At 39.3% G+C, this 24,027-nt stretch overlaps 1 protein-coding gene and 1 long non-coding RNA gene across 4 annotated transcripts; one reads left to right on the top strand and one right to left on the bottom strand.

The window, feature by feature from the left end:
• Positions 1–5,027: 5,027 nt before the first annotated feature.
• LOC131883860 (Golgi-associated plant pathogenesis-related protein 1-like) lies at positions 5,028–15,279 on the bottom strand. Of its 3 annotated transcripts, XM_059231459.1 has the most exons (7): positions 15,119–15,279; positions 13,504–13,973; positions 11,859–11,962; positions 11,255–11,407; positions 5,600–5,854; positions 5,401–5,523; positions 5,028–5,338 (listed from the first exon to the last, which is right to left on the bottom strand). In XM_059231459.1, the coding sequence occupies exons 4-7, from the start codon at positions 11,351–11,353 to the stop codon at positions 5,102–5,104; spliced, it is 714 nt and encodes a 237-aa protein (XP_059087442.1). In that variant the 5' UTR covers positions 11,354–11,407; positions 11,859–11,962; positions 13,504–13,973; positions 15,119–15,279; the 3' UTR covers positions 5,028–5,101. The 3 variants fall into 3 exon arrangements, with proteins under 3 accessions (XP_059087442.1, XP_059087441.1, XP_059087443.1); XM_059231458.1 differs by lacking the exons at positions 11,859–11,962; positions 13,504–13,973; positions 15,119–15,279 and having other exon boundaries at positions 11,255–11,721; XM_059231460.1 differs by lacking the exons at positions 11,255–11,407; positions 11,859–11,962; positions 13,504–13,973; positions 15,119–15,279 and adding an exon at positions 6,673–6,908.
• Positions 9,396–13,154, top strand: LOC131883861 (uncharacterized). Its single transcript, XR_009373656.1, has 3 exons — positions 9,396–9,768; positions 11,193–11,214; positions 12,816–13,154. It is a non-coding gene; the product is annotated as an uncharacterized LOC131883861 (long non-coding RNA).
• Positions 15,280–24,027: the final 8,748 nt, after the last annotated feature.

The raw sequence follows: 24,027 nt of genomic DNA, 5'->3' as shown, positions 1-24,027 counted from the left end.
GCCTTCCACATCAGACAACATGTAGATGAATAGGAAACTGATATCATAATATCTTCCAGCAACCTGGATGTGAAGGTGCTCTCCCTAGGTAGCAGATTCTTGCCTTGTATATGGTGCCTCCTCCCCTGATCAGTAGGGCTCGGAAATAAAATTCTTTTTGAGGACCACATAATCAGTAAAAAAAATTTTCAAAGCACTGAATATTTTTTTGTCATTGGAAAAAAAATGCTCAAACACAAAGACATAAGCCTGATCAAAAGCAAAAGAGACACATAAAAAGACAACATGAAACTGATTTTGCAAAAAATTGAAGCATTTACCACAGGTTTCAATGCATTTCATTATTTCAAAATCTTAGAAATCAAAAGCCCTCAATGTCGTCTCCTAACTTAGACCTCCAAATTAATACCCTAAACCATGCAGGTTTCTAGATCAAATTTGGTTCCTCTGGAGGAAGAAACCTCAAAAATGCAAATATTTTTATACTTGCTCTTTTGTGTGTAAAGTATTGAGATTCTAGTTGCATTTTCAGGAAAAACTTGAACTTTTGCCATCAGGACAAGCAGGAATAATGTGAGAATTAGAGAGCAACTACTTTATTGCGACAAGCCAAGTAGATTGGAAAATGCAACATTTAAAGGAGGTGCAGAAGGTATCTTTTACAAAACATCTTCAAAATATCCATAAGCTTTTTCCCCAATAAGGTTTTAATAGTCAATTGCAATGAATGTAAAGGTTAACAATTTTGAGCCCTCCAAAATATCCAGCCTAGTCAAAACAATGAAGTACTTGCTTCTCTTTGGGTTCCTTCAATGTTAAATTGTTAACATGTGTGTCCTTGATCCTCCCTCTAGTATGAGGCTAATTTGATACTTAATTTATTTATTCCGTCAGTTCCCGCATTTTGTTTGCATGTGTGAAACCACTTAAATTTTAACTTGATTTGAGACGATACCAGACATGAGCACAAGATGACCAAGTCCAACGTTTTGTTCATCCCGAAATAAATCCTAGTGTAAAAGCTCCATCACATTGAATTCAGATAAAAAGAGAGAAAAAATATTGATAGTTTTTGCTTAAATGGCTCAAAATGCACAATAAATTGCAGAAAATTATGAAATATTGCTTTTACACTTGCAAATGCAAAAACTTGCAGGAAATCTCGGATTATGCAGGATGCAAGTTTTGGCCGGCCCTACCAATAAATCTAAGATGAGAATGCTGCATAATTCAAACAGATGAAGACCATATATGTGCCAAGTTCCTAATCTCTTGATGTTTTTAGACTTCTTTGCTTTTCATGCCTGGTACACGTGTCTCTTTGAGTTGTTCACCACCCTTTTATGGCTAATCGGTTAGCGACTCAATTGAACACATCCTTGTTTATTTTTGAGCGAAAAATATTTATCTTCCTCATTGCCATTAAATAGGACTTTGAGAATGTTACTTTCATATTTTGAGGGTGGGTAAACGGGGTAAACCAACGCAAGGCAAACCCCATTTCGACGCAACCTCCGAACCAAATTGATTGCTCTCATCCTGTCTGTTCGTTATGGGAATTGCCGTACCTTAACACATTCGCGAATCGACCCAATCGAACTTAGAGGTTCAAGAAATTCTACATACGTATGTCCAGGCCGTTAGCCGTTCCTCAATAAAAGGAAGGGATTACAGTTACAATTACTTTGGCCAAAAAGAACAATTCGTTACTCAACCGTAAAAAAAAAATGTAAATGTGTTACTCGTTAAAATTACTTATACTAAAATTTTATATGATTAATATTTCAGGTTATTTCAGACGTGCTTACTCATGAAATGATGTTTAATGATTTTTTATTAGCTCCTGACCATTTAAGGTATTAAGGATTGCATCGATGAATCTGTTCAATGAAATGCTTGAAATGGAGAGAGCATTAAGAGTTTTTTAGTGTTTTTTCGTGTTTTAAATAAAAGTTGCACGAAAGAAATGGTCAAAACCTGTTGAATCCAAGTTTTAAAAAGGCTAGTTTGAGAAAAAAACAAGACCCGGTTTTTTGGAGCAAAAAAACAGGCATCAGTTCCAGGTACTTTTTTTGGAAAAACGGTTCCCAGTTCCAGTTCCAGTTGCAAACACTACAAATGATTTTGAACATTTCCAACTGTGACACAAAAAGACACCATGGAAAAATAGTATTAGAAATTCGCTCCTAGCATGAAGTCCTGGGTTCGATTCTGGGTTCGATTCTTCTCCCCGACCTTTCTCAAGGAAACATTTAGACGCTAACCACACCCACAGACGGAGAACCACCCTGATACAGACTATGACACTGCCTATCGGAAATAGATTGGACGATGTGATGGCTAGCTTCGCTGGCCCGGCGAGGTTCACCCCTCCCACCCTAGCACCCCAAAAATACATACCGGTATAGCGCTCGAAAAGACTTTGGCGGACGTCGATTTCGCTTTGATTCCAACTTTTGAGGCGGCTCAAAGTTTTTGATGGTTTTAATTAATTTGTATTTCAGGGAATATATATAAGAGAGAAGTGTAACAATTGTCACCGACATCACCCCTGGTCCCTCATAACCATGGGGCTCTAATTAAGGGGGATTATTGTCTTATTGGACCTATCGTCAGGAGAGCAGGTTCAAACTGTGATTTTTACCGTTTTGGGGCCGAGGAGACAGATAGCCTCAAATGCTTAGGTAGATTTTTTTCCTTACTTGGAACCAAGACCGTCGGAAAAAAGGCAAGTGAAAAAAAGACCGATTATCCATTCGCTGTTTGTAAGTGCACTGATTCACCACCTCCGGAATGTGCTCGTTCAGGCAATTGAACATAAATGCAAAATAATTTGTATATTTTAGCGCTCTATATCGCTACAATATCACTAAGATCCCTTTCTTGAAAATTGGGCTGGTGTTGTGGGATTTGACTTTTGTCCCTTTAATCCATCCGGCTGCTTTCTTCCTCTCAAGAATCTGACCGTTTGTTCAGTCCGTCTGTGTTCCATCTGTTGTTGTATTTACACTGAAAAATTAATTCGTTCAGGTTGCCATTTGCATTGTTAAAACCTGTTGCTAAAGCCTTGGTTAGGACAAAGCTCATAAATGCCTTTGAAAACTTTCAGAAACCTTTCGTACCTTCTCTGAATACAGGGTGTAAAGAAATTAAAGGCCTCCATGGCTGTTATAACTATGTATCTCATTGCTCAAAGATTTCTTTGACATTAAACCACAAGGGTTCCTTAAGAGACACTGTTTAGTACATAGTGGCATATTTCAAATGGTCCAACGACATCCTAAAGGCAATGGGCAACCCTCTGAGCGATTGCCGTCCAAACAATGTCTGAAAATTCAAGTGAGCGCAGTCTTAAGGCTAGAACCAAAGATAAGGGCATCCTGAAGGCCGGCAAAGACCAAGAGACGTTGGTGAGCCTTTCAGTGTTTATCCTCAAACCATTTAAAAGTGGAGAACCTCATGCAAGTGCGATAAGTTCACAGACCGGACCAAGGGCCGAAATCTGGAATTTCAAGAGTCAATCTTTGGGAGGCCAAACATCAGAGGGTTACCAATAACCTTTAGAGTTAGTTCGGATCATTCATGGTATGGTGCTAGGTTTTTCAATATGCCCTTTCGTTGAAAACTGCAGATTCAATATGATCAAATTATTCTTTGAATAAGGGGAAAGGATTTTCAGAAGCCTCAAACAGGGGCCCTTAATTTCTTTACACCCTGTATCAGACAACAGTAATTCTGACCATTCCTACCGCAAGCAAGCAAATTTTGTGCCATCAGCAAAGATAGAGATACTAACATTACTGCTACCAAGCTTCTGAAGCAGAGCAATTAAAAGGAGAGGACCCAAAATGGAGCTGTGAGGAACACCCCGGTTTGACATCATGTTTGTCACTAAGGGATCCTTTGACCTTAACCAATTGCTTCCTACCACAGATGAAACTTCTTAACCAATTGAAAGCCTTGCCTTGGATCCCAATCTCATGGAGCCTTTTCACTAAAAGGCCGTGATTTACCTTGTCAAAGGCCTTGGCAAAGTCAAGATAGACTACATCGACTGACTCATGACTCTCAGTCCCTCAATGACCTGCTCTATATGTTCAATCAGTTGGGCAATCGTGCTAAAATGTGCTCGGAACCCATGCTGGCTAGGAGGAAGGACTTCATGAATGTCTAATTTGAACTTCATGATCTTCTCAAATACCTTCGCAATAGTCGAAGTGAGAGGAATCGGCTTTTAAACGACTTTCTCTAAGACTTCCGATAAACAGGATAAAATACAAATTGGTCCAAAATTTGAGGCATCATTCTATTTTCATCATCTATCTTATTCGATGAGAATTGCCGGAGTTGATGTTCAAGTACTTTTGCCAGTTATCCGCTTTGGCTATTCTATTCAGCTTGCAATATACTTCCGCAAACGTTGAATACCTTTGCCAGTTCTCGTCCGACAAGCATTTAATTAACTTTGTGTAGAGCTTTTGCATGTGTTTACGCAATCTTAATAGTCCGTGGGTCATCCTTTCCTTCAGGTTTGAAATGTTATTGTCTAATCAATGGGCAAGCCGTCTGGAATTCCTCAGATATTTTCTTTTTAATATTTGCGAACGATCCGACGGATTGTCAGGAATAATGTTCCAATTAGATAGGATTCCAGATCAACCATGCATTCAATCTCGGTCTGCCAACTCAAACTCGTTGGTAAACCAAATCTTATATAAAGTCTGAAAGGTAATAGATAGACGAATTATAACCTATCATTTCAATAGTACTGGGGATTACATTACCTGTAGCTGTTAGAAAAGCCGGTGAAAAACCAAACCAAACAAAAAAAATGAAACTCTTTTTTGTCTTGAACTGCTGGGATTCCAATCCCAGTGACGGTAAGTAAGTCCGCAAAAATTAAAAAAAGAACAAAAAATTATGATGTACAATTTGATCTTTTCAGCACTTTTGCAAAACAGTTCACAGACAAGTATTGCTGAAGACTTTTATTAGCAAGTCGTGTCTTTTATTGAACCCATGAAATGTAACCCTCGATATAGCTTAGTTTATTATCAAAATATGTCTTTTCAGGTAACTACACCCGAAGAAACCCAATCAATCACTGAGGTGGCGGTACATTATTGGCATAAGAGCCAATAAAGTTTCCAGCCGGCTCATAGTTGGCCACAACGATCGTCTTGCCGGATCTCGATTTGGCCATGGCGATCCCCAAATTTTTGGTTGTTTTCCAAACCACTTGCGTGAAATGTCCTGTATTCATCGATCGGGGTTCAACACCAAAAGTGTGATCCTTAATTTCCGAGTACCAGCTTTGAACGGGGTCGGATCCAGAGACCTAAAAAAGATCGCTTTGCTTGAATACTTTGAACTTTGTTGGATCTTTGAAGATGACCTTACTGTAACATTGGGATTGGAATCAAACGACATGTAAATGTTTTCTCCATAGTTGTTACTTGGGCGGTGATAGAATTGATCTTCATTAGCCAATTTCTGGGCCCATTGCATGGCGAAATTGCAGAGCTGAAATTCAAGTATTGATCAGGTATTGGTATTCCCTTAGAATTCATTTTCAATTTCATAAGAAACTCTATCCTACGTTTGGGCTTAGTTTCAAAGGGTTGACTCCGTGCTTTCTCCTGTAGCTGTTATGTGCTTTTAAAGCTTGATTAGCAAAGTCATCATTGGACTCTCCTTCATCAGAACTACTCGCCGATGAGTCCGCCGCCGCTTCTGAGGTTGGTTTGGCTTGGCTTTCGGTGGATTTGGCTTTGGGTGTAGAGTTGTCGGATTTCACCTCTTGCCCATTGATATATTGTTTGACTTCTGTGATGGTTTCTGTCACTTGGCTACCCTGAAAAATACGAGTATATGTCAAGTTTAAGTTGAGATCCCTTTTAGAACACATATCTTGCGCTATTGCTCAATTCTGGCTCATGGTCTCTAATTTATCATCTTTTCTATTCAAGATCATGCAATAGAGAGTATATCTCAAGTAAAAGATATTTGTTGGATCAATCCAGTACAAAGATGGCATTTGTGGTACAAACCCTAAAAACTGAATGCTTACAAAAATGTGATTTCAGATCATCTCAGGAAAAGTAAGTTATTTGGTTAAACAAAAGAAAACATCGAATAAAAGAGAAAAGACAAAAACTATGCAGATAACTGTGATCAAATAATCATAGAGATAATAACTGCAGCACGTCTAAGCCCCATGAAAGAAAACAAGACAGGATAAGCAAATATTGCAAATGCAAGCAAGAAAAGAGAAACGATGAAATTTTACTTGCCAATATCCTTGCCTTGAAAACAAAACATATCAAAACTTAGAACAATTTTCCGAAGACAAGTGAAAGTGGCTGAAAATTAATCTATCCAATATGCATCAGGTTTACATGATCTCCAAAGCAATTTGGGTGGATTGTTAAAGCAAGAATAACATTAGACATCCTTGACCGTGATGTGCACGGGCTCATGGGTTCGATACCCGAGTTTGACCCACCGCCCTTGTGTTTAAGTAGAAATTGGACCTGAATGGCGACATTCAATTTCCATGTAAGCGCTCATTTTGACTACTAATAATTGCCCTAGCAAACGAAACATGCGGCTAAATGGTTAAACTTATGTGAAGATAAATGATTACATTCCAAGAAGAAAGTTGTCACTCACGTCTGGCAGAGTCTTAGTAACAGTTTTGGTAGTCTTAACCGTTTGGGTTGCATTGGACGATCCAACCGAGTTACATTGACGTGTCCACATCGTGCAAATTATGAGTAAGTCAAGTTGAAGGGATCAAGTTCAAGATCAAATTGGATGACAAAGTCCTTCTCTCCAACAAGGAACTTGAACTCGTCAATGAGTGAGGCGAAACTCAAAGAGGCTTTGTTGGGGTGTTTGCTTTTACGAGTTTGACTCGGTACTGTTACGGATCACCGGTATTTTAGTGGTAGAATTTATTTTCAGACTTTCAAACATTGCATCAAAGTAGATGGCTAGGAAAAGAATTACAGCGTGAAAAATGATGGCCAATAGAAAAGGTCGAAGGAGAGGTATGGTTAGCTGATGATGGTCTTAATTTGATGAGTTGTTGGACAAAATATTGGTGAGAGATTACGAGTGTACGATCTCATGCTTTGGGGTGATTGCTGATTAGTAAGTGACAAATTTACATGCATCTGTAATGTACGATAGTGACGACCTTTCTGATGATAACATTGTGGCTCTAGTAGTGATGACGAGGTTTGATTGAAGGTCAGAGCAATCTTGGGATTGGCAGAAGGATCAAAGCTCGAAATTTAGGGCCCTCAGTATGCAGGGAGATTACAAACTCATAGTTTAGGGCTTACATTGACAATGTTGATAACCATTGAGTAATTATTGCGATTCATAGGTTTGACTTTGTTAAAAGCGGATACAAAACTAAATGTACAAACATTGTCAACATTTTCCCAATTGTCTTGAAATGCTGACTTTTTACAGTCATTTGTTTAAATATTTCAAGACACATAAGTTTTCAGTTCGATCTAGAGTAACATAATGTAACAACATGAATGTTGTTTATGGATTTTCGCGTAAAAAAATGTCAAGATATGTGTGGCATATCCGTACAGATTGAAGAGGCATTTAAACTACTTAGGCCATATTTGTTGCGAATGGAATTAAAAGCAGAGCCATAAATTTTTGAGCATGCATGTCGTGTGTACTAAAAAAGGTCCAACAATTTGACAATTTCTTCTAATAACTAAAAATGCACTGATTTTCTCCGAAAACGGGATTAGAACCCACGCCCTCTGTGGGACCTTATCGTGCCTCTATCGGGTGCGTTACACCACCTGGCTACCTTTGTAACACTGTGCTTGCAAAAAATATAATAATCCTTAATGTAATAAAATATCTATAATTATGTGAGGTGCAACAAATGGGTTCTTTTGTACCATCATTAATATTTCCTTTGGATTTGTTGTGAAATTGAATTGTATTCTCAAAATTTTACTTATAGGTGGGGCCATGACAAAGGCACGCAAATATTGAGAAGATTGATTCTCAATTGATTCTAAACAAGTACTTTGATCTTTAGACCTTATTTCAACAGTATATTCAAGACATCTTAAGCTTAGCTTTGATCTGCCAATAATTTTAGGAGTCACTTAATCATCATGTCGTTTTTTTGGCTTTAGGTAGCATGAGTAAGTATGGTTAAAATGGACAAAGACAAAAGCGTCATTGAAAATTGAAATGGAGATTACAAGAAGCTATTGTGGTTTAAGGTGACGGTCTGATGCTTCAGTTCATGAATGTAGCACTATTTAACTTGTTAAGGCTCTGGTGCGAATAAGTAATCTCAATTGATTCAGTTCAAGTTTTTCAATGCTCTTGTGTTTCGAATACTTTTTCCCTTATGGTTTTTATTAATAATTGTCCCAACAAGAAAGAATCGAAAGAAATTGAAGTGATATTGACCCGGGAAAAATCAATGAAATATTTTCATAAAGGCTCAAACTTATTGTAATGAACAATGCAACAAAGGGTGTTTATAGATTGTTTACGGGCCTTACTAATACTTGAATACCTATGCGTAAATCAATAGTCCTTTTTGAGAATGTAGTTTGATATTCTCAACTAATAAATCATGCTAATCTCCATATTGCCTTTTCTCAACGACGCATTCCTACTTTTCTTATTGAATTGGCAAACATTTTGCTTCTTCTACCGGGTGCGCCATATTATCGTTTACATTTGTTTTCGACCCCGATAACCGCGTCAATGGGAGGTCTGGCTGACTTTTCAATGTTAGACCAAAGACTACTCTATTCTATCGAAAGAAAATTAGGAGAATATAAATTAGTCCTTGGTTAGAGATAGATTGCATGCTATCATTTCCAACCATTTTCGAGCATATTGCCGGTTTAATATTAAAACGAGACGACATAGCCTTTTAAACATGCAAGAACTGCGAAAGATGGTTGACAAAGCTTGACAAAGGTGGGACGACCATCAAAAGTGCCAATAGTTTTGGCATCCATTGCAACTCGGGTTAGAGTCTTAATAAGCTCCATTCCACTAACAGGATGTTCTCCACGTCGAGGCCTACCTTAGAACAAAGAATGGGCTCCAGAGGATTCCGGTCTAAATTGGTTTGGCCCTCAAACAGCCTCAACCTGAACCCCTGGATTACAAAATCTGGGGGGCATGTGAAGACTAGAGATGGTGCCACCATCCACAGCGAAAGGGGGCAAGCTGAAGGCTTCAGTTGTTGAGGCCTGGACTGCCATGGACAAGGCGTATTTACTGAAGATTTTCCCAACTTTGTCCCCAGACTCAAGCACTCAAGCCGTGCCTGGCCGTTAAAGGCGGTGTATTTGTGAAAAATAACGCTTCGATGTATGCCTTCCAATTTTGATTTTATGTCTTAAAGCCCTCCAACTCATTGCAAATGAGTCTAACCTCATTGAGTCCATTGAAATCAATATGTAGATGATAATATGGAGCACCCGGTATATCCATTGAAATTTCTTCTTGAATCTCATACCTTACTACAACTACTTATCAAATGATTGATTGACAACTAACAAAAGATAGTTAACGATAACGAAGTGCCGTCTCGTACCTGTAAATTACCTATTTCAGTTCGAGCACGACAGAACATTGAAAGTGAAATTACCCAAGTTTTGTATTAATGAGAGCACTAGTATCGCATTACTTTGTAATGATTATCTGATCGGCTCTGGCATCACTTGCAGATATTTGCAATGCATCGGTATTAAGGTAATGATTGCAATCCTGATTGTGGTTAATGCCCAAATGCCCATGAAACACGCTTGAGTGCAGTGAACTGGTAAGAACTCCCCTCAACCTATCCGGAATTAATCCTCGGTAATCGTAATTATCACAGCAAACAATGATTCACTTGGACCAAATTAGGGTCACCACTACGATACGTCCTTTACATCTACAGCGAAGAACTTGACAGGGGATTTACCCATACATAATGAAACCCAGTTGTCACAACTAAAGGGCTCCTCCATAAAAAAAGATTTATATTCTGCCCGTCAGAGTGCACTTTCGTAGCAATGGTTTTTTAACGATTTTGAATTTGTATTAGCCACTTTTCAAAACCTTTACCCTAGCTGGGTAATCTAAAAAATCTCATATTTTTTGGCAAAATTCCATACTTTTCACTTTTTTTGCCTTTTTGACAGGTTTATGACTTTTTCAACTTTTTCCACCTTCTGAAACATTTTTGATCAATTTTCAATTTACTCTTCTAGGTTTTGCTTCACTTCTTTTTTCCGGTTTGGGATCATGGGGATTTTGATGCTAAAACTTAATATTTTAAGTTTATTGGTCAACGTAAACTTGTTCAACTGTTTGATAATTCTTGAGAAATTTTGTTGCATTATTCAAAGTTTTTTTTCTCAAACACATGGAATTACAAGAAAGTGAATGTTCTGTTATGTTCCTACAGGGTGTAACGAGAAATGAGCTATCGTATTTCGTTAACATATCCTGGATTTACTCCAACGATAACCAACGTATTTGTCCAATCATTTAAGGATACCAGTCTCTAACGTCTTTCAGCTTTTTAGACATAGAGTGAACCAGATTTTGCTGCTTGCACGTACTAATTATAGACCTTTCATTTTACAATTGCCTTGCAAGAGGTACAAAATTTGTAACAATGATAGACTTCTGGACTTTGTCATTTAGGTATGCCAATTTTGCCATTTTATGAAGTTTAAAACATTAAAAAATTCTGTGGCCACATAGCATTGTCCAGATGCTCATGTTACTTGATTTGCAACATATTCTGGCACCTCAGACAGAGGTGAGCTGGAGTTTTATCCAGCTGGCCAAACTTTCAAAAAGAATGTTTTGGCCAATTGTTTTCTAAGATAACAAGATTTAATGATTACTAATTTCAATGTAACTCGAGTTATAACGACCTCTTGTTTATGTGCCATGATAACCTATTCATTTACTACAACATTGCCATGGCAAATTTCAACAAGCAATGAGTAATGAATGTGGTTCATTACTTTCCCAACACCCTATATAAGCAGCCTTTTCGACGTCTAGTAATTATTGTTTGCTAAAGCGCGACATTTTGGGCTTATCACTTTTCTATCGTTCATAGCATGTCAAAAGAAGTGTGTATGGCAATCTGCCATACGTCTTTCTTTCTCTTTTAGTTGGAGGTAATCCTGCGTATTGGTACGTAAACTGAACTCGAGTCGTAATGATCAGTCCTTACCCTGCTGAGTTTCCTCTCATATCCGATCTCCTTACGGGTCCAATCCTCGTACTGAATGATAATAGGAATCACCGTAATGGCAGGATGAAGATTCACCATGGTCACTGATGATGCTTGATACTCCTTAGTTTGCCTTGATGTGTGGTTCTTGTGCTGCGATTGGTTGCCAGAGGGCGGATTTATATTGCTTTCAGAGCCAAATAGTCTTTGCTCAATTATGTACATTTTTAATGAATGACTCAAAATACGCCGAACAATGTTAAAAAGAGGTGAATTATATCCCAGCACTGTCGGCAAAATATTAATAAATTAATATTTCCATAAACTTGAAAAGCTTTTCTGAAGAGTAACAAAAAAACGATATTTTAAGGAAACATTAAGTTGCAATATACGATGATAGCCAATAAATATTTAAGAAAAAGGGCGGCGATTTTTCAGGAATAGGAAAGCTAGATTTGATTTGTTTTGTACGATACAGCAATCATTTGGTTCACTACACTATAAATGTTTTGAAAATAGTAAAACAACTACTATCTTTGCAGCCAGAAAAAGAACAAGACACATCAAAAGCGATATCAATCCGCCCTCTAATGATTAGTATTACGAATGTGTGTTTGCTTCTCGGTTGTTGAAGAGGTGGCGTCTCGGACACACTTGACACGATTAATATCTATCCGGGTGGGCGGTCCAAGGTCCTTCGAGAAGCGGCTTGAATTATGACTTTGTCAATTTGGGCGAGAGGGGTGGTCACTACTTTGAGCACTTTTGAAGAGGTTGGAGGCTAATCCTTCACGACGCAATTCAATTCATGCTGAGTTCGAATTTGAAGCCTTTGAAAGATGGGTGTCTAAATGAAAGTGTGACTGATGGACCGCCAAGATTTTCAATAACTGGCCAAACTGTTAGAAGAAACATGAGGTTGTGTCGGTGCATAGAACAGTATCTTCCATGTCGGACTAAATGCAGGTAGGAAATGTCATCAAGGCTCAAGTTATTCATTTCCTTATTTGGCTGGCTTTAAAACTTGGCCGATTTGATATCCCATCAAAAGTCTGAAACTGTCATTCAGACAGGAAATCAATTCAAGGCTAATCAACAACTGATTGGACAAAAGACAGCTGAAATTGAACCCAAGGGAAACTTATCAAGCTAATGAGGTCATCAAAAAGCCTTAATTGACAATACTAAAGTGTATGCTCAGGTTCGAAATATTTATCATCTGTTGAATTGGAAGTAGCATCGAAAATAGCATTTTGGAGCAGGTCTTTTACGTAAGGAAGGATAACTGATAAAGGATAGTCTCAGTTTCCCTCTCATTAATTTTATGGTTTGATAGTGACAATTCTGACTTTGAAAAGAGGAACAAAACCTGATTCATATCATGATTGGCTTTAAAACTGACACATCAAAACTGGGGTTGGAGACATGGTTAAGGCAATCTTTCTGATCGGATAGGATTAAGCTCGTCTTGCACTAGAGCACAGATGGTACTTGATATACCTTCTCCAATGAAGTCCTATTGCCTTGACAACACCTTTTGTGACCTCTTGGACCGTTTCAGGCTTGGTTGAATCTGAAAATACCCCGATTCCGAGGATTATATTTGGCTTTGAGTCAGTTTTGTGACTGGAAAGGACCAATAAAGCGGATATCAGCTTAAGCCACTCATTTGACTCTTCTGGATTATGATCAAGTTCAATTTGTGTGAAAATTGATTTTGATGCTAAAAGTGAGATCCTGTCCATTTGGTATCAACAACTCGCTTTCGTGGGGAGAATAATTGTCATTACAACGATTTTTGGGGGGTAATACGTAACAAATTTGATTTTTGCAGTAATTGCAGTTAAAGAGCTACTTGGTTGTCTAAATCACAGACTTTGAAATAAAACTTATGGAAATGCTGGATCTGTTTATCGTGGAATGAATCTTTCTCGAAAACTTGAGGACATAGCATTGTAGATTTGACCTCATGTTTCAAAACTAGCTTCAGAATTGACCAGGAATTATGGACGAAATTTAATCACTAAGCATATAAGCACCTATGGCTAACAAATCATTTTGATCTGTTTACTCAAATTCTTTGCATTGTGCGACAGTTTCCGGGAAGATAATTCGATAACGAAGGCTTAAAAACATTACAGCAAATTACTTCTTGTATCAATGACTCCCATTCAAAAGCTTCTCTATCACTTCATGGCTTGAGTTTCTGAATCAACCCTCTCGCCTAAGTTTTTATTGCTCAGCCATACTTGTTGAATCGCGTCCAAGTATTGCTCAACTCGTCAGATTTCGTAGTATTCTTCCTGGTGTATTGATTTGGATGCCCAATGACAATGTGTCTTAAGACTCTTGACGACTAAATTGTCTCTTGAGTTGTTGTCGTGAGTTTTTTGCACTTTCCTCCACCATGTCGGCAAAAACGGCTGGTTTTTCTTGTTTCTTCATGGTTTAAGGAGAACCGTCCGAACTCTGAGTGAAGTGGTCCTGGAATCCGGACGATGACAACCCATTAGACCACCCTTAACACTCCAGTAGCTTTCAGGACGGTCGACTTCCGTCGATGAAGGATCGATCGTTGAGGGAATTGGGGACGTACTTGAAATTCTGACGATGGCCAATCTGGAGAATTAGCCACCGACTCGCTCAAATGGAAACCGCTTGAATGTGCAATGGCTGCCAAACACCTTGAACTTGTGGGTCTGATCAGGTAACTGCTGAACTAGTCACGCAATCCAAGTCAGTCAGAATCCAAAATCCAGAATTATTACCGTACATTGGCTTTGAGTTCAAGCTTTGTTTTCCATCGAGGATGGCTGGAAGAGCTTACAAAAACCTTGATCCGGCAGACCTACTACCCACAGTGTTACAGCCGCGTTCAAAGTGCCCGATTGAAACGATGCATACATTTAACAATCAACGTGGAATGTCCAGCCAAGTCATGCTTGCATGGTCAATTTGGTCAAATCGAGATCCATCGGCGTTTTGCCGGGGCAATTCTTTGGCTGGTCAGAAGATAAATGGCTTCCTATTTTGACAACATTACCACTGACCACCACCTCCTTCACTACCATCATCATCCCTATCCTCGTCGTCATCATCGTCATCACCTTGGCGAACAATGAGAGCAAATCCGATAAGTCAGTTTCTGCATTGGCCTCCGGCACTTCACTTTTTTTTTTTTACATCTTTGAGGTCTATTTTGAGAGAACTGACAAGGTGAATGAATAGCATCTATGTCATGAATTTCTAGCTCTATGCTCACATTTACATGTACTTTGTTGCTTTTATTTACTTGCTTTTTCTGTTTCTTTGACATTTGTGGCAGGGAATATCATATATTGTTTCAATTTCAAAATATTCCTCTGTCAAAGATCGGGATCATCGAAAATGAAAGAGGTCAAGGATGTCATGACTCTAGAGCTAGACCTCTATTTGAATAACGAATAACGTGTGGCATGATTGTCAGCTTAGACGCTATCAAACAAAGCCTTGTTCTAGCTGCACAACAGGAAATTGACAGCCATAAAATCGCTCATAATGACCACGATAGCAATTTAATTTGGGCTACGGAAATGGATTGGCAAAGGATTTGTCATTGAACTAGGCCTTCCACATCCGAAAGTAAGTAAGCACCTCCATTTGGGTCGATGGATGAGCCCACATTGGTTTGAGGGAGGGCAAGCTCAACCAAGCGATTAGATTGGATGACATGGGATCGACCCTGCCTGATATTTCAATAGCCAGTACGTAGAACGCTCCAAGTATACTACTAAGTAAAGCGTGATCCCTGATTGAAAGCCTTGTTTCGACAAAAAGAACCCGTGGATTTCCTGGTTGACCCTTTTAGGATTCTGACTTTTCTACTTTATCCGGTTGGCACTGATAAGGGTCGGAATGCACTTCTTGGGCTGTTTACCCCACACGTAAGTACCTAGACACATTCACAACACTTTACACTGACAGAAATCCAATGCTTCGATCCTCTGCTCAATGCACGACAAGCCCAATGATCACGTCGTAAAGGGCACTGCATCCAACGGGTCTCAACTCGTCGGTCACATCCGTATTCGAATAGAGCCAGGATTCAACTGAGAGTCCACGCGAAAGGCGCCCTCCAAACGGCAAAAAGCCTCCAAGCAAAGCACAATAATAATGATGTTGACGACGACGACGACGACGATGAGGATGATGATGATCGCCTCGCTCGGGCTCGGTCCAAATTCGGCGGGCGGGAGGGAAACAGACTGGCAGTTTGCGAGTTTGCATTGATCCATATTTACATGGAAAGGAAGAATGCTTGAAGGGCCACCAACCAGCCAGCAGCTATGTTACCTTTGATCCAGGGTTTGTCGATGATTGAGTTGTATGTAACCTTGACCATTCAAATGCTATATTCATTTTGGGACGGCATTGTCAAGGCGCAATGGCATCTGATTGCTAACAGGATTAAAAAGCGAGGATGCGATGACAGCATGATTTTTTTAAATCCCATTCCCATTGTCTCATTGTGGTGACAAAATTGGCAACCGGATGAAATTCAGAACATAACTTTTTGCAACCACTTTTCAACAGCCCTTGGTTTGGATTAGGATGTCCATAGTTTGAGGATTGATCATGGTAATTGACAAAGCTGAGCAAACTTTGGCTCAATGCTATACAATGGACCGGAACTCCGCATACGACACATCCCAAAATTGTTTCTTTATCCTTAAAACGATTCCCTAACCTTCTCAGCCATATTCATCCATGTATAGACTGAAAACAGACACCTCGGCTAAAACTAATCAATACCATACAATGTCAGTCCCTAGAGTCTATCAGAGGGGTTAATATCAAATACTTTAGATCTATTGAACGAAAACAATGATGGTTTCGATTATTCCATTACATGCCCATCACAATTGTCTGTTTTCCAGCCGATCGTCTTTCGCCCAAATTAGACTTTGATTAGAACGAAAGTTATTTGAATGTGATGAAGCAATCGATGATCCTATCCAGGATACCAGGATATCGATAGCACGAGGAATGGAAAATAGTAATTGACAAAGCTAAGTAAATTTTGCCTCAATACATTTCAAACCCTAAAATCTATCGCAGATGTTGTTCATCAAATATTCTATATGGATTCAACGAATAAAACGGCTCCCATCAAAATTATCTTTACGTTCCGCCAATCGTCCTTTGCCGAAATTGGACTTTGATTTGAACAAAAATTACTTGAATGCGATGAAGCAATCGATGGGGCAAAGTTCTTATCTCAAATCTACCAACTGAGGTGGGCCTTGACCAATTTTTATAGCGAATTATCAAGATTGATCTCGGAAATTGGAGTCCGCATGACTTAACTCTGGATTGGACGAGCAAATCACGTGCTCAAGACAGATTTCGCAACCTACGGATAAGGGGGTTGCCCGGAATACATGAATACCTCAGAATCGAATAGACACCCTTTTGGATTTGTCCGTTTGTGTCAATAAGGAAACAAGTTCAACCACTGGTCAAAACGATTGTTTTTGTAATTTATCACTTTTTTTGCTTTACTTTATGAACAGTAACGTGTATTCAGTAAGCTGCATTCTCTGACAAGTTGATTGCTTTAATTATAACCATCTCTCTGTCAGTTCACTACGTACCTATTCAAAAGATCTCAACAGGAGAAGGGACAACATGCTTTGTTATTTATTTACTGTGCTAAAGCAAGAACATATCTAAAATGGTATTACATTAACGGTGAATGTACGTATATCGAACCAACATTATTTTAGACCGGCAGCTAAAAACCAATCTAACCATCAATTGACTTTGGATTTGGCACTAAGCCAATGATACCATTCCTAACCATGTCTGAAAGAAGTCAGATCACTTGCATTCCCGTTCAACTGCAAATCCGTCAGCAATGTTTTTTCAACAATCCTCAATTAGCGTGAAAATTAATCAGTAATTGGGTGTTACAAAGGATAGAAGCCGACCTTCACGGAAAGAAATTCATCATTTGATGAAATGCACTTGGCTTCCAATCCAGTCATCATCGCAACCTGTTTGGATTGAATTGTAACCGACCTTCAGCTAACTTCCTTTAAGCGTAATTCGATACAATAACTGTACTTTCAAGCATTGGTGGGATTGAACAAGCTTGGCATACCTCAAAAAGTTCACTGCTTGGTTTTAAAGTAAATTTTGATTAACTCAATACAACAAAATTTCGCACTCTCACTATCATAACACAGGGATACATGGACAGGTAAATAAAGTGTGTTATTTTCGTGCTTGATCGAAAAACTTCAAGCCATGGGATAATAAGAGGTTGATTGTGTTTGCTTCAATATTCTGCGTTCAATCAAACTCTTAAGAACTCCGTTGGTACTTTTATCATTAAGGTGTTGCATGTGCCAATGCAGCCTCTGTTTCCTATCATGTTCTTTAAGGAATCTAAAATGATGATTCTTGTCCACAAGTTCTGATAAGTGCCAACCAATTAGCAATTAACATCTTGGAGCCTGTCCATAATCGCATCAAGCTGATGGTTGATGCATAAATAAATCGGAAAAAGTGGTCTGGAACTTCGATTTGATGTCATTTATTTTGTGATGCACTTCCAGTTTGACGAGAGTTAAAACTTGAAACCCGGATATTTTGAACCAAAAAGTGAGCAAATATGATCAAAGAGATGAGAGCTCCAAGGATTTGGGTTTGACAGGGTTTACACGGACCTTCATTCCCTAGCTTTGAATCAAGTCCTTATCAGTAATCTATCTAAGGACTTCAATTATTTAAGGCCAGGCGACTCATTTCGAGAGACTTGAAAGTTCCACCACAATCAGGTTCCACTAATTCCCTTGAAAGAGCTCGTTTAACTCAATGATCAATGTGACATTCGGCAATCTGTCTGGCATACCGGAATAAATGGATGTGATGCTGAAAAGGCAACATCATTAGTACTGTTCCTCCAAGCAACCAACGAATTACGTGTGCGTGCGTGTGTTGTATCGTAATGCATAATAGCACAATGTAGGTACAGTACATACATATATTGAACCTATAGTCCTCTAATGTCTTTCCATCTGAACCGATGAAGAGCCGAGATCAAGTTTTTGTTGAAAGCTACCTGCCTGAAATGCTCAGTGGCATCATTGGTTTTGAGCAAGATAAGGATCGCCATTTCTCGACAGAGTCTAAAAGGATCATTAATTAAACCGTGAACAATGCACATATTCATATGCTCATGGAATGCTCCAAGAGTGGGAAAAATGAATTACGAACTTCGCATAGGACAATGTGTACGAGAAGAGACGCATTGAACGCAAGCAAGTGAACTGACAATTAGCCATATTCGGTGAGAGCCAGACCTTGCATTTATTCACTTTTACGCCTTGCCGAATTTATGACTTCAGCTTGAAAGACTTCCATGCCCATTTTCGCCATGAGTTCATCCTATGCCATTAGGTCATAAAATCACAATCAAACCCAAGATGGATGGAACTTGTTTGGTGATCTTATCTTCATCGTGTCATAAAGGACGTCAAAGCTAAGCAAATTTTTAACCAGTCAAGGCGACATTGAAGAATGTAAAAAGAGGTTGCCAAGCTTTGTAACCTACCCAGGTTTTCAATACTTTCAGGGACTTTCCTCGAATTTGATTTTAAGATTAAGAGGGACTAAATGGGACGCAGATTTTCCAATGGATCTGGTTGGTGACATCTTGGAAAAAGACGAATGGTTTGAGTATAGCCCCCTTACGCTGAACGAAATATGGTTTCCGTTCTGCACTCCAGACGGCGCTTTGTCATTTAGCCTCTACCAAATAAAGGGCCGATTGGGCCAATTCCTTTACATTGAATTATAATGCGTTTGTGTTGTTTATGGCTAATTCTATCAAACCCCGGGTCACATAATGTCCGGAAAAGAAATTGCCTTCAAGGCAAGGCAAGAGCAGTTTATTTAGCAATCTACCGTGCGTCTTCCCGTTTTCTTTGGGCTGTGTGACGTCGCAAATAAGGGCCCTTATTGAGACGACTATTACATTTTGACCTTGTTGATGGTTTTGGGACCTTTCATAGCAATTCCTTCGTAATAAGAGTCGAATTTTTTTGTTCTTACCCCATAAATATCGTGTGAAATGAATGAAAATTCACTCACTCAAGTGATGTGTCAAGTTAAAACGCTTGAAAAATGCACTTCTGTTCATTAAAGAGACAAAATTTGAACACAAACCATTCAAGTTCAGATGGCGAAATGTTGAGGTCAGGCTTTCAAAACCTAAGAAACTGTTATGAATACACTTAGCTTAGAGATGGTCATTGCTAACCTTACCCTAGTAACATAGTAATATCAAGCTAGTTCTCTCCTTAGTAAAAAAAGAGAAATCCAACATGCTTTTGTTTGACGTTTTGTATTTTGTCTGCCTTTGGCCTAGTTTGTTTTGTGAATGAGTGGGTGGACTAGATTTTACCCATCGTCCATAGGTCTTTACTTGTTTGGGCACGGAAATTGATGGGGATCGCAAACATGGCTCGCTTGGAATATATATCGGAGCGTGTTACCATCTCAAGGGAATACCTTAAATGGATAACTTCTTGCCTTCGGTCATGACATGCGATTTCAATGGGGCTCGTTTGTATTGTTATTTGCTTTTTTGTCTGAGTTAAAGATCTAATAGGCATTAATTTATACCAACTCCACGTATTATGCCTACCTTTTTCTATCCTCTTTCAAACAAACAGTATCGGATTGTCAACGAGCAAACAACATTTCTAACATGGGCGTTAAATGTTCAGCTTATTCGTCAAAAATAAGAGTTTCAGCTCTTTGGCTCAAGACTTTTCTTGGTTCTTGTGTACTAAATCCCATTACGGTCTCACAATATGTGCTCAAACATCAAAAAGATTTGTTTATCCACGCACTCAAGTTTCACCCTGTTCGTTCCACTACAACCCAAGATCCTGTAAGAATCGGGATGAGAATCGTCTTTACCAACTCTCGGCCTTTTTTGACCTGAAGGTTTCCTAGGAAACGGAGACTGGAAGTACTTATTCACGCAACCTCGGCTGAAAATATTCCTAATGCACGGTCATATACGCGTAGAACCTTTTACTAGCAAGAATTGTATTCTTTTTAAAGCTCGATTTTTTTCCTACGACTGAAACTTATGTTGAATTCAAAATATGAGACGAATCAAATAAATCCCATTTGCTTTCTTTGCTCTATTTTCTATTACAGTTTGATGCATTTTTTTTTCCAGAGCCTCTTTGCTCATTTGAAAAATGACTTTGCACAAAGATAAAACACATTAATTCAATGAATGATCATGGTTTCTAGACTGAAATCATGCCCCTCTTTTATCCCGTTCCTGCTATAGAACATTATGAAAGATTTGTAAAGGATGTCAGAAAAGATATCATACCTGAATGTGAGAAAACAGACTAATTCGATTGGAAAGTTATCCCCGACTCTTAACAAGAATACATTTGAAAACTCACGACTCCATTGCACACGCATACACGGCCTTGAATGCAAAAAATGTATATTGGTTCATTTCACGGTTGGCTTAGCAACTTCAAACTCTTCTTTTGGCACAAAATCCAAAAGGACAAATGTAGTACCTACTCAAGGTAGAAGCATTCACTTGTTGAAGGACAGCCTACTGTATGCTACCAGATTTCGGCTCTAAAGTCCCCTTGCTTCACATGTTACTTGAAGATATGAAAACCAAGTGCACGTTTATGTTAGCAATTCATATGTACAGGTTTGATCCAGTCCTGTTGGTCTCCGCACAAGGTTCCAAATGGATAAAGCGTTTGACGAAAATAATGGAGCGTGAGAAGAAATCACCGTCATTGCCAAAGCTCTCTTTGCCTTAACAACAAACAAACAAGGAGTTTTTGGAACAGTCCCCACTTTATGCAATGGCATATTCCTAACCAATCATTTACTTCTAGGGGGCGTACTTGCGTAGTAAACTATACTGAACACGCCAAAGAACCGTGTCAGAACGAAAAAGATTAGAAACTAACATTCAATGAGGTTGACTTGAATGTCAACTCTCCGAAGGTGACGTCACGAATGACCATATCTGGATGGATCCAAGACAATGGAGAATACTTGCTAAATTTGATCAAGGCACGTATTCATCGATAGCTCATCCAGGCATGAGGTCGTGGCAAGCTTATCAATGCTCAAGAACAAATGTCGCCCCTCTCTTCACCCAAGATGAGCATGACGAACAACAAGATCGTCTCGAGTCCAAATTTCGTCCCGAGCTCCAAATCGACTTGGATCTCTGACTCAAGTCAGTGAACAGTTGAAAAAAATGATCGGTCAAATTTGGTTCGATGGTAGGATGATTGTTGAGCATCACGCTGGTTTCTCCAATCCTGGTAGCAACGGATAAAATGTGATGCTACCTGTGACGTCTTGGTAGTAGATGATGGTGCTGATGCTGATGACGAGATATTTGGTGAGGAATGAAAAATGGACCTGTCATTCATCAGATTGCAGGAGTGAAGATGGATTATAGCGCTATTTTTTCACTTGACTGACTCGTGCTCCAAATGTCAATGTGAAGAGCCAGGAGTTCAGGGCGATTTGGCAACGTTGTTTTTTCGGGTGTTCGAGATCATCAGCCAACCCCTTATTATCCAAGAACGGCTATGATCAAGGACAAAGTTGGGCTCGAAATGCTCTTGGTTAAATGGGCAAACAGGCTGACTGACGTCTTAATATGCCATTGATTGGACTTTCAGATGAGCACAAGAGCCAAGAAAGTGATAGGTTAGGCACTGAAAAAGGTTGAACGTGTTTGAGTAGAGATTGGCATGTACGATCCATTATGAACCCATTAAAGAAACATGCAGAATGAACCCAAAAGTTCCTTTTTAATCTTTAGAGGGAATGCAATCCGTAGTATTGTTAGAGACTCATATATTGATACTCTATTTATTGAAGGTGGTCACAAAATCAATCATCTTTAGAAGATATAATTGAAACCTAAAAAAGATTGAAAAAACAATTATCAAAGAAACTACATTTCTTTATATTTCTAAATTGTGAAACAGAACAAATGCTTGACATTTCTTTCTTTTTTAAACAGCTATTAGTAATATAATGGACACCATTATGAAAGCATTATGTAAGAATTCCCATCTTGCATTAGATTGAGAAGTTAGTATTTGGTCCATCAGCGAATTAAGGTTGGTGGATACGACGAGGCTTAAACGTCAAATTCAAGTATTTTGCGGGAACGGATGTTTTTCTTTTTGATTGAGCTTTAAATGCACGAACGAAATAAAGTTTTGGCCCCAGTTAATCACATAAAAGTGCCATCATGTAAATGCATGGAATCAGGGAGCTTAATAGAAACACGGATTAATTCAATTCATCTTCGCAGCCGTAATGTTTACTTTTTCTCAATACAAGTTCAATCTTGTTAATGCTCCTGTTTTCAATAGTAGCTCTTTCTAAGAAAATGAATACTTTTAGTACCTCGAAATAATACATAACACAATAGCTAAAAATACAACGCTCATCGAAACTCCATTTTTCTACATTTATTTGCAACGCGATTTTGTAAATGAGCTTGTCATTGGCTTCATTAGAAAAATGAAACGACATCCCCTCATCAATTTCGAGAGCCCGTCCGACCCTCTTCAATGATTGGTAAGAGCCCGGTAAGCCCGTCCTTCCGATCATTAATTCTATTTGGGTAGTTTTATGCTCTTTATCGTGGTCACGCAAGTCGCATTACAAGAGGCGGGAAAGGGAGAACATTTCTAAAAGTGCAAGGCCCCCAACTTGAAGAAGCCTTCGTTCAATCGAATGAACCAAGAAAGCTGAAGACTGGGAAATGAGACTGAGGCGCCCAGGAAGGCCAAAGACGAGGGCGCCACCACCGCCTTCGTCGTCGTCCGGTCTCCACACCCTATCTTTTAGCCTTGAAAGACCCTCACTTCCTCCATGAAGACCGCCAGAAAGTTTGAAGTTCTTCTTTTCGACCTAGCCTCAAATCAATGCGAAGAGAGGGAGGGCCTCGGCAATTTTACACTCTACAAAGGCAGGGCTCCCTTGATGATTCAATTTACTTTGAGCCTTGCTTAACCATCATGTTGAGTTGACAATCATGGTGGGTAATGAGTTTGGAATTAAATTCAAGACAGAGCACAAACATGGTTTCGGGCGGGAATGTAAGCGAGACCCTCCAAGGCTGGCCTTGGCAAGGCAACGAGTAACGAGCAAGGAGTTGGAACACTCTCGGACAACCTTTGGTTGGTGTTTGTCCTCGTTGGCGCAGCCTCCACCTCCTCCTACTCCCACTCCTCCTTCTCCTCTTTCTCCTCTTATACTTCTACTAGTCCAAGTGACTAAGACTAAGTAAGTGCGTGCGTGTGTTTGTGGAAGTGAGAGAGAGACAGAGAGAGAGAGAGAAAGAAGGAGAGCAAGTGAGTTTGGCCCTGGCCTTTATGACTGGAGTGAATCCGAGGGACTTTCTTCGCATGACACTCGTTGTAGAATGACTTGGGAAACTAGTGGAGCAGTTTCAGAACACTAGCCTAATCAAAGAGATCCAATCAGCCCCTGTGATGGAAAATATGTTGTTTGCCGAGAGCATCAGCGTCAATTCAATTGTGCCATTGGGGTCCACAGCCTTGGCCTTTGAGTGACATTCACCACGCTTCCCTGCGGTTCGGTGTTTTTTTTAGTGAAAAGCCAAGGACCAAGAACAGGAAGAACACTTGAAACTAACTAGACTCAAGAGTGAAGTGTATCAGGAACTTGAGTCA

Source organism: Tigriopus californicus, chromosome 7 (genome assembly GCF_007210705.1).
Source record: "Tigriopus californicus strain San Diego chromosome 7, Tcal_SD_v2.1, whole genome shotgun sequence".
Lineage (NCBI taxonomy): Eukaryota > Metazoa > Arthropoda > Copepoda > Harpacticoida > Harpacticidae > Tigriopus > Tigriopus californicus.
This window is presented reverse-complemented; position numbering and strand designations above follow the sequence as displayed.

Excerpts from the sequence above, each read along its gene's own strand:
- LOC131883860 (XM_059231458.1), bottom strand. The coding sequence starts at position 11,479 with ATGTACATAATTGAGCAAAGACTATTTGGCTCTGAAAGCAATATAAAT. Across the intron at positions 5,524-5,599 it reads CTTTGAAACTAAGCCCAAAC|CTCTGCAATTTCGCCATGCA; the intron begins GTAGGATAGAGT and ends CTTGAATTTCAG. Across the intron at positions 5,339-5,400 it reads ATTCCAATCCCAATGTTACA|GTCTCTGGATCCGACCCCGT; the intron begins GTAAGGTCATCT and ends GATCTTTTTTAG.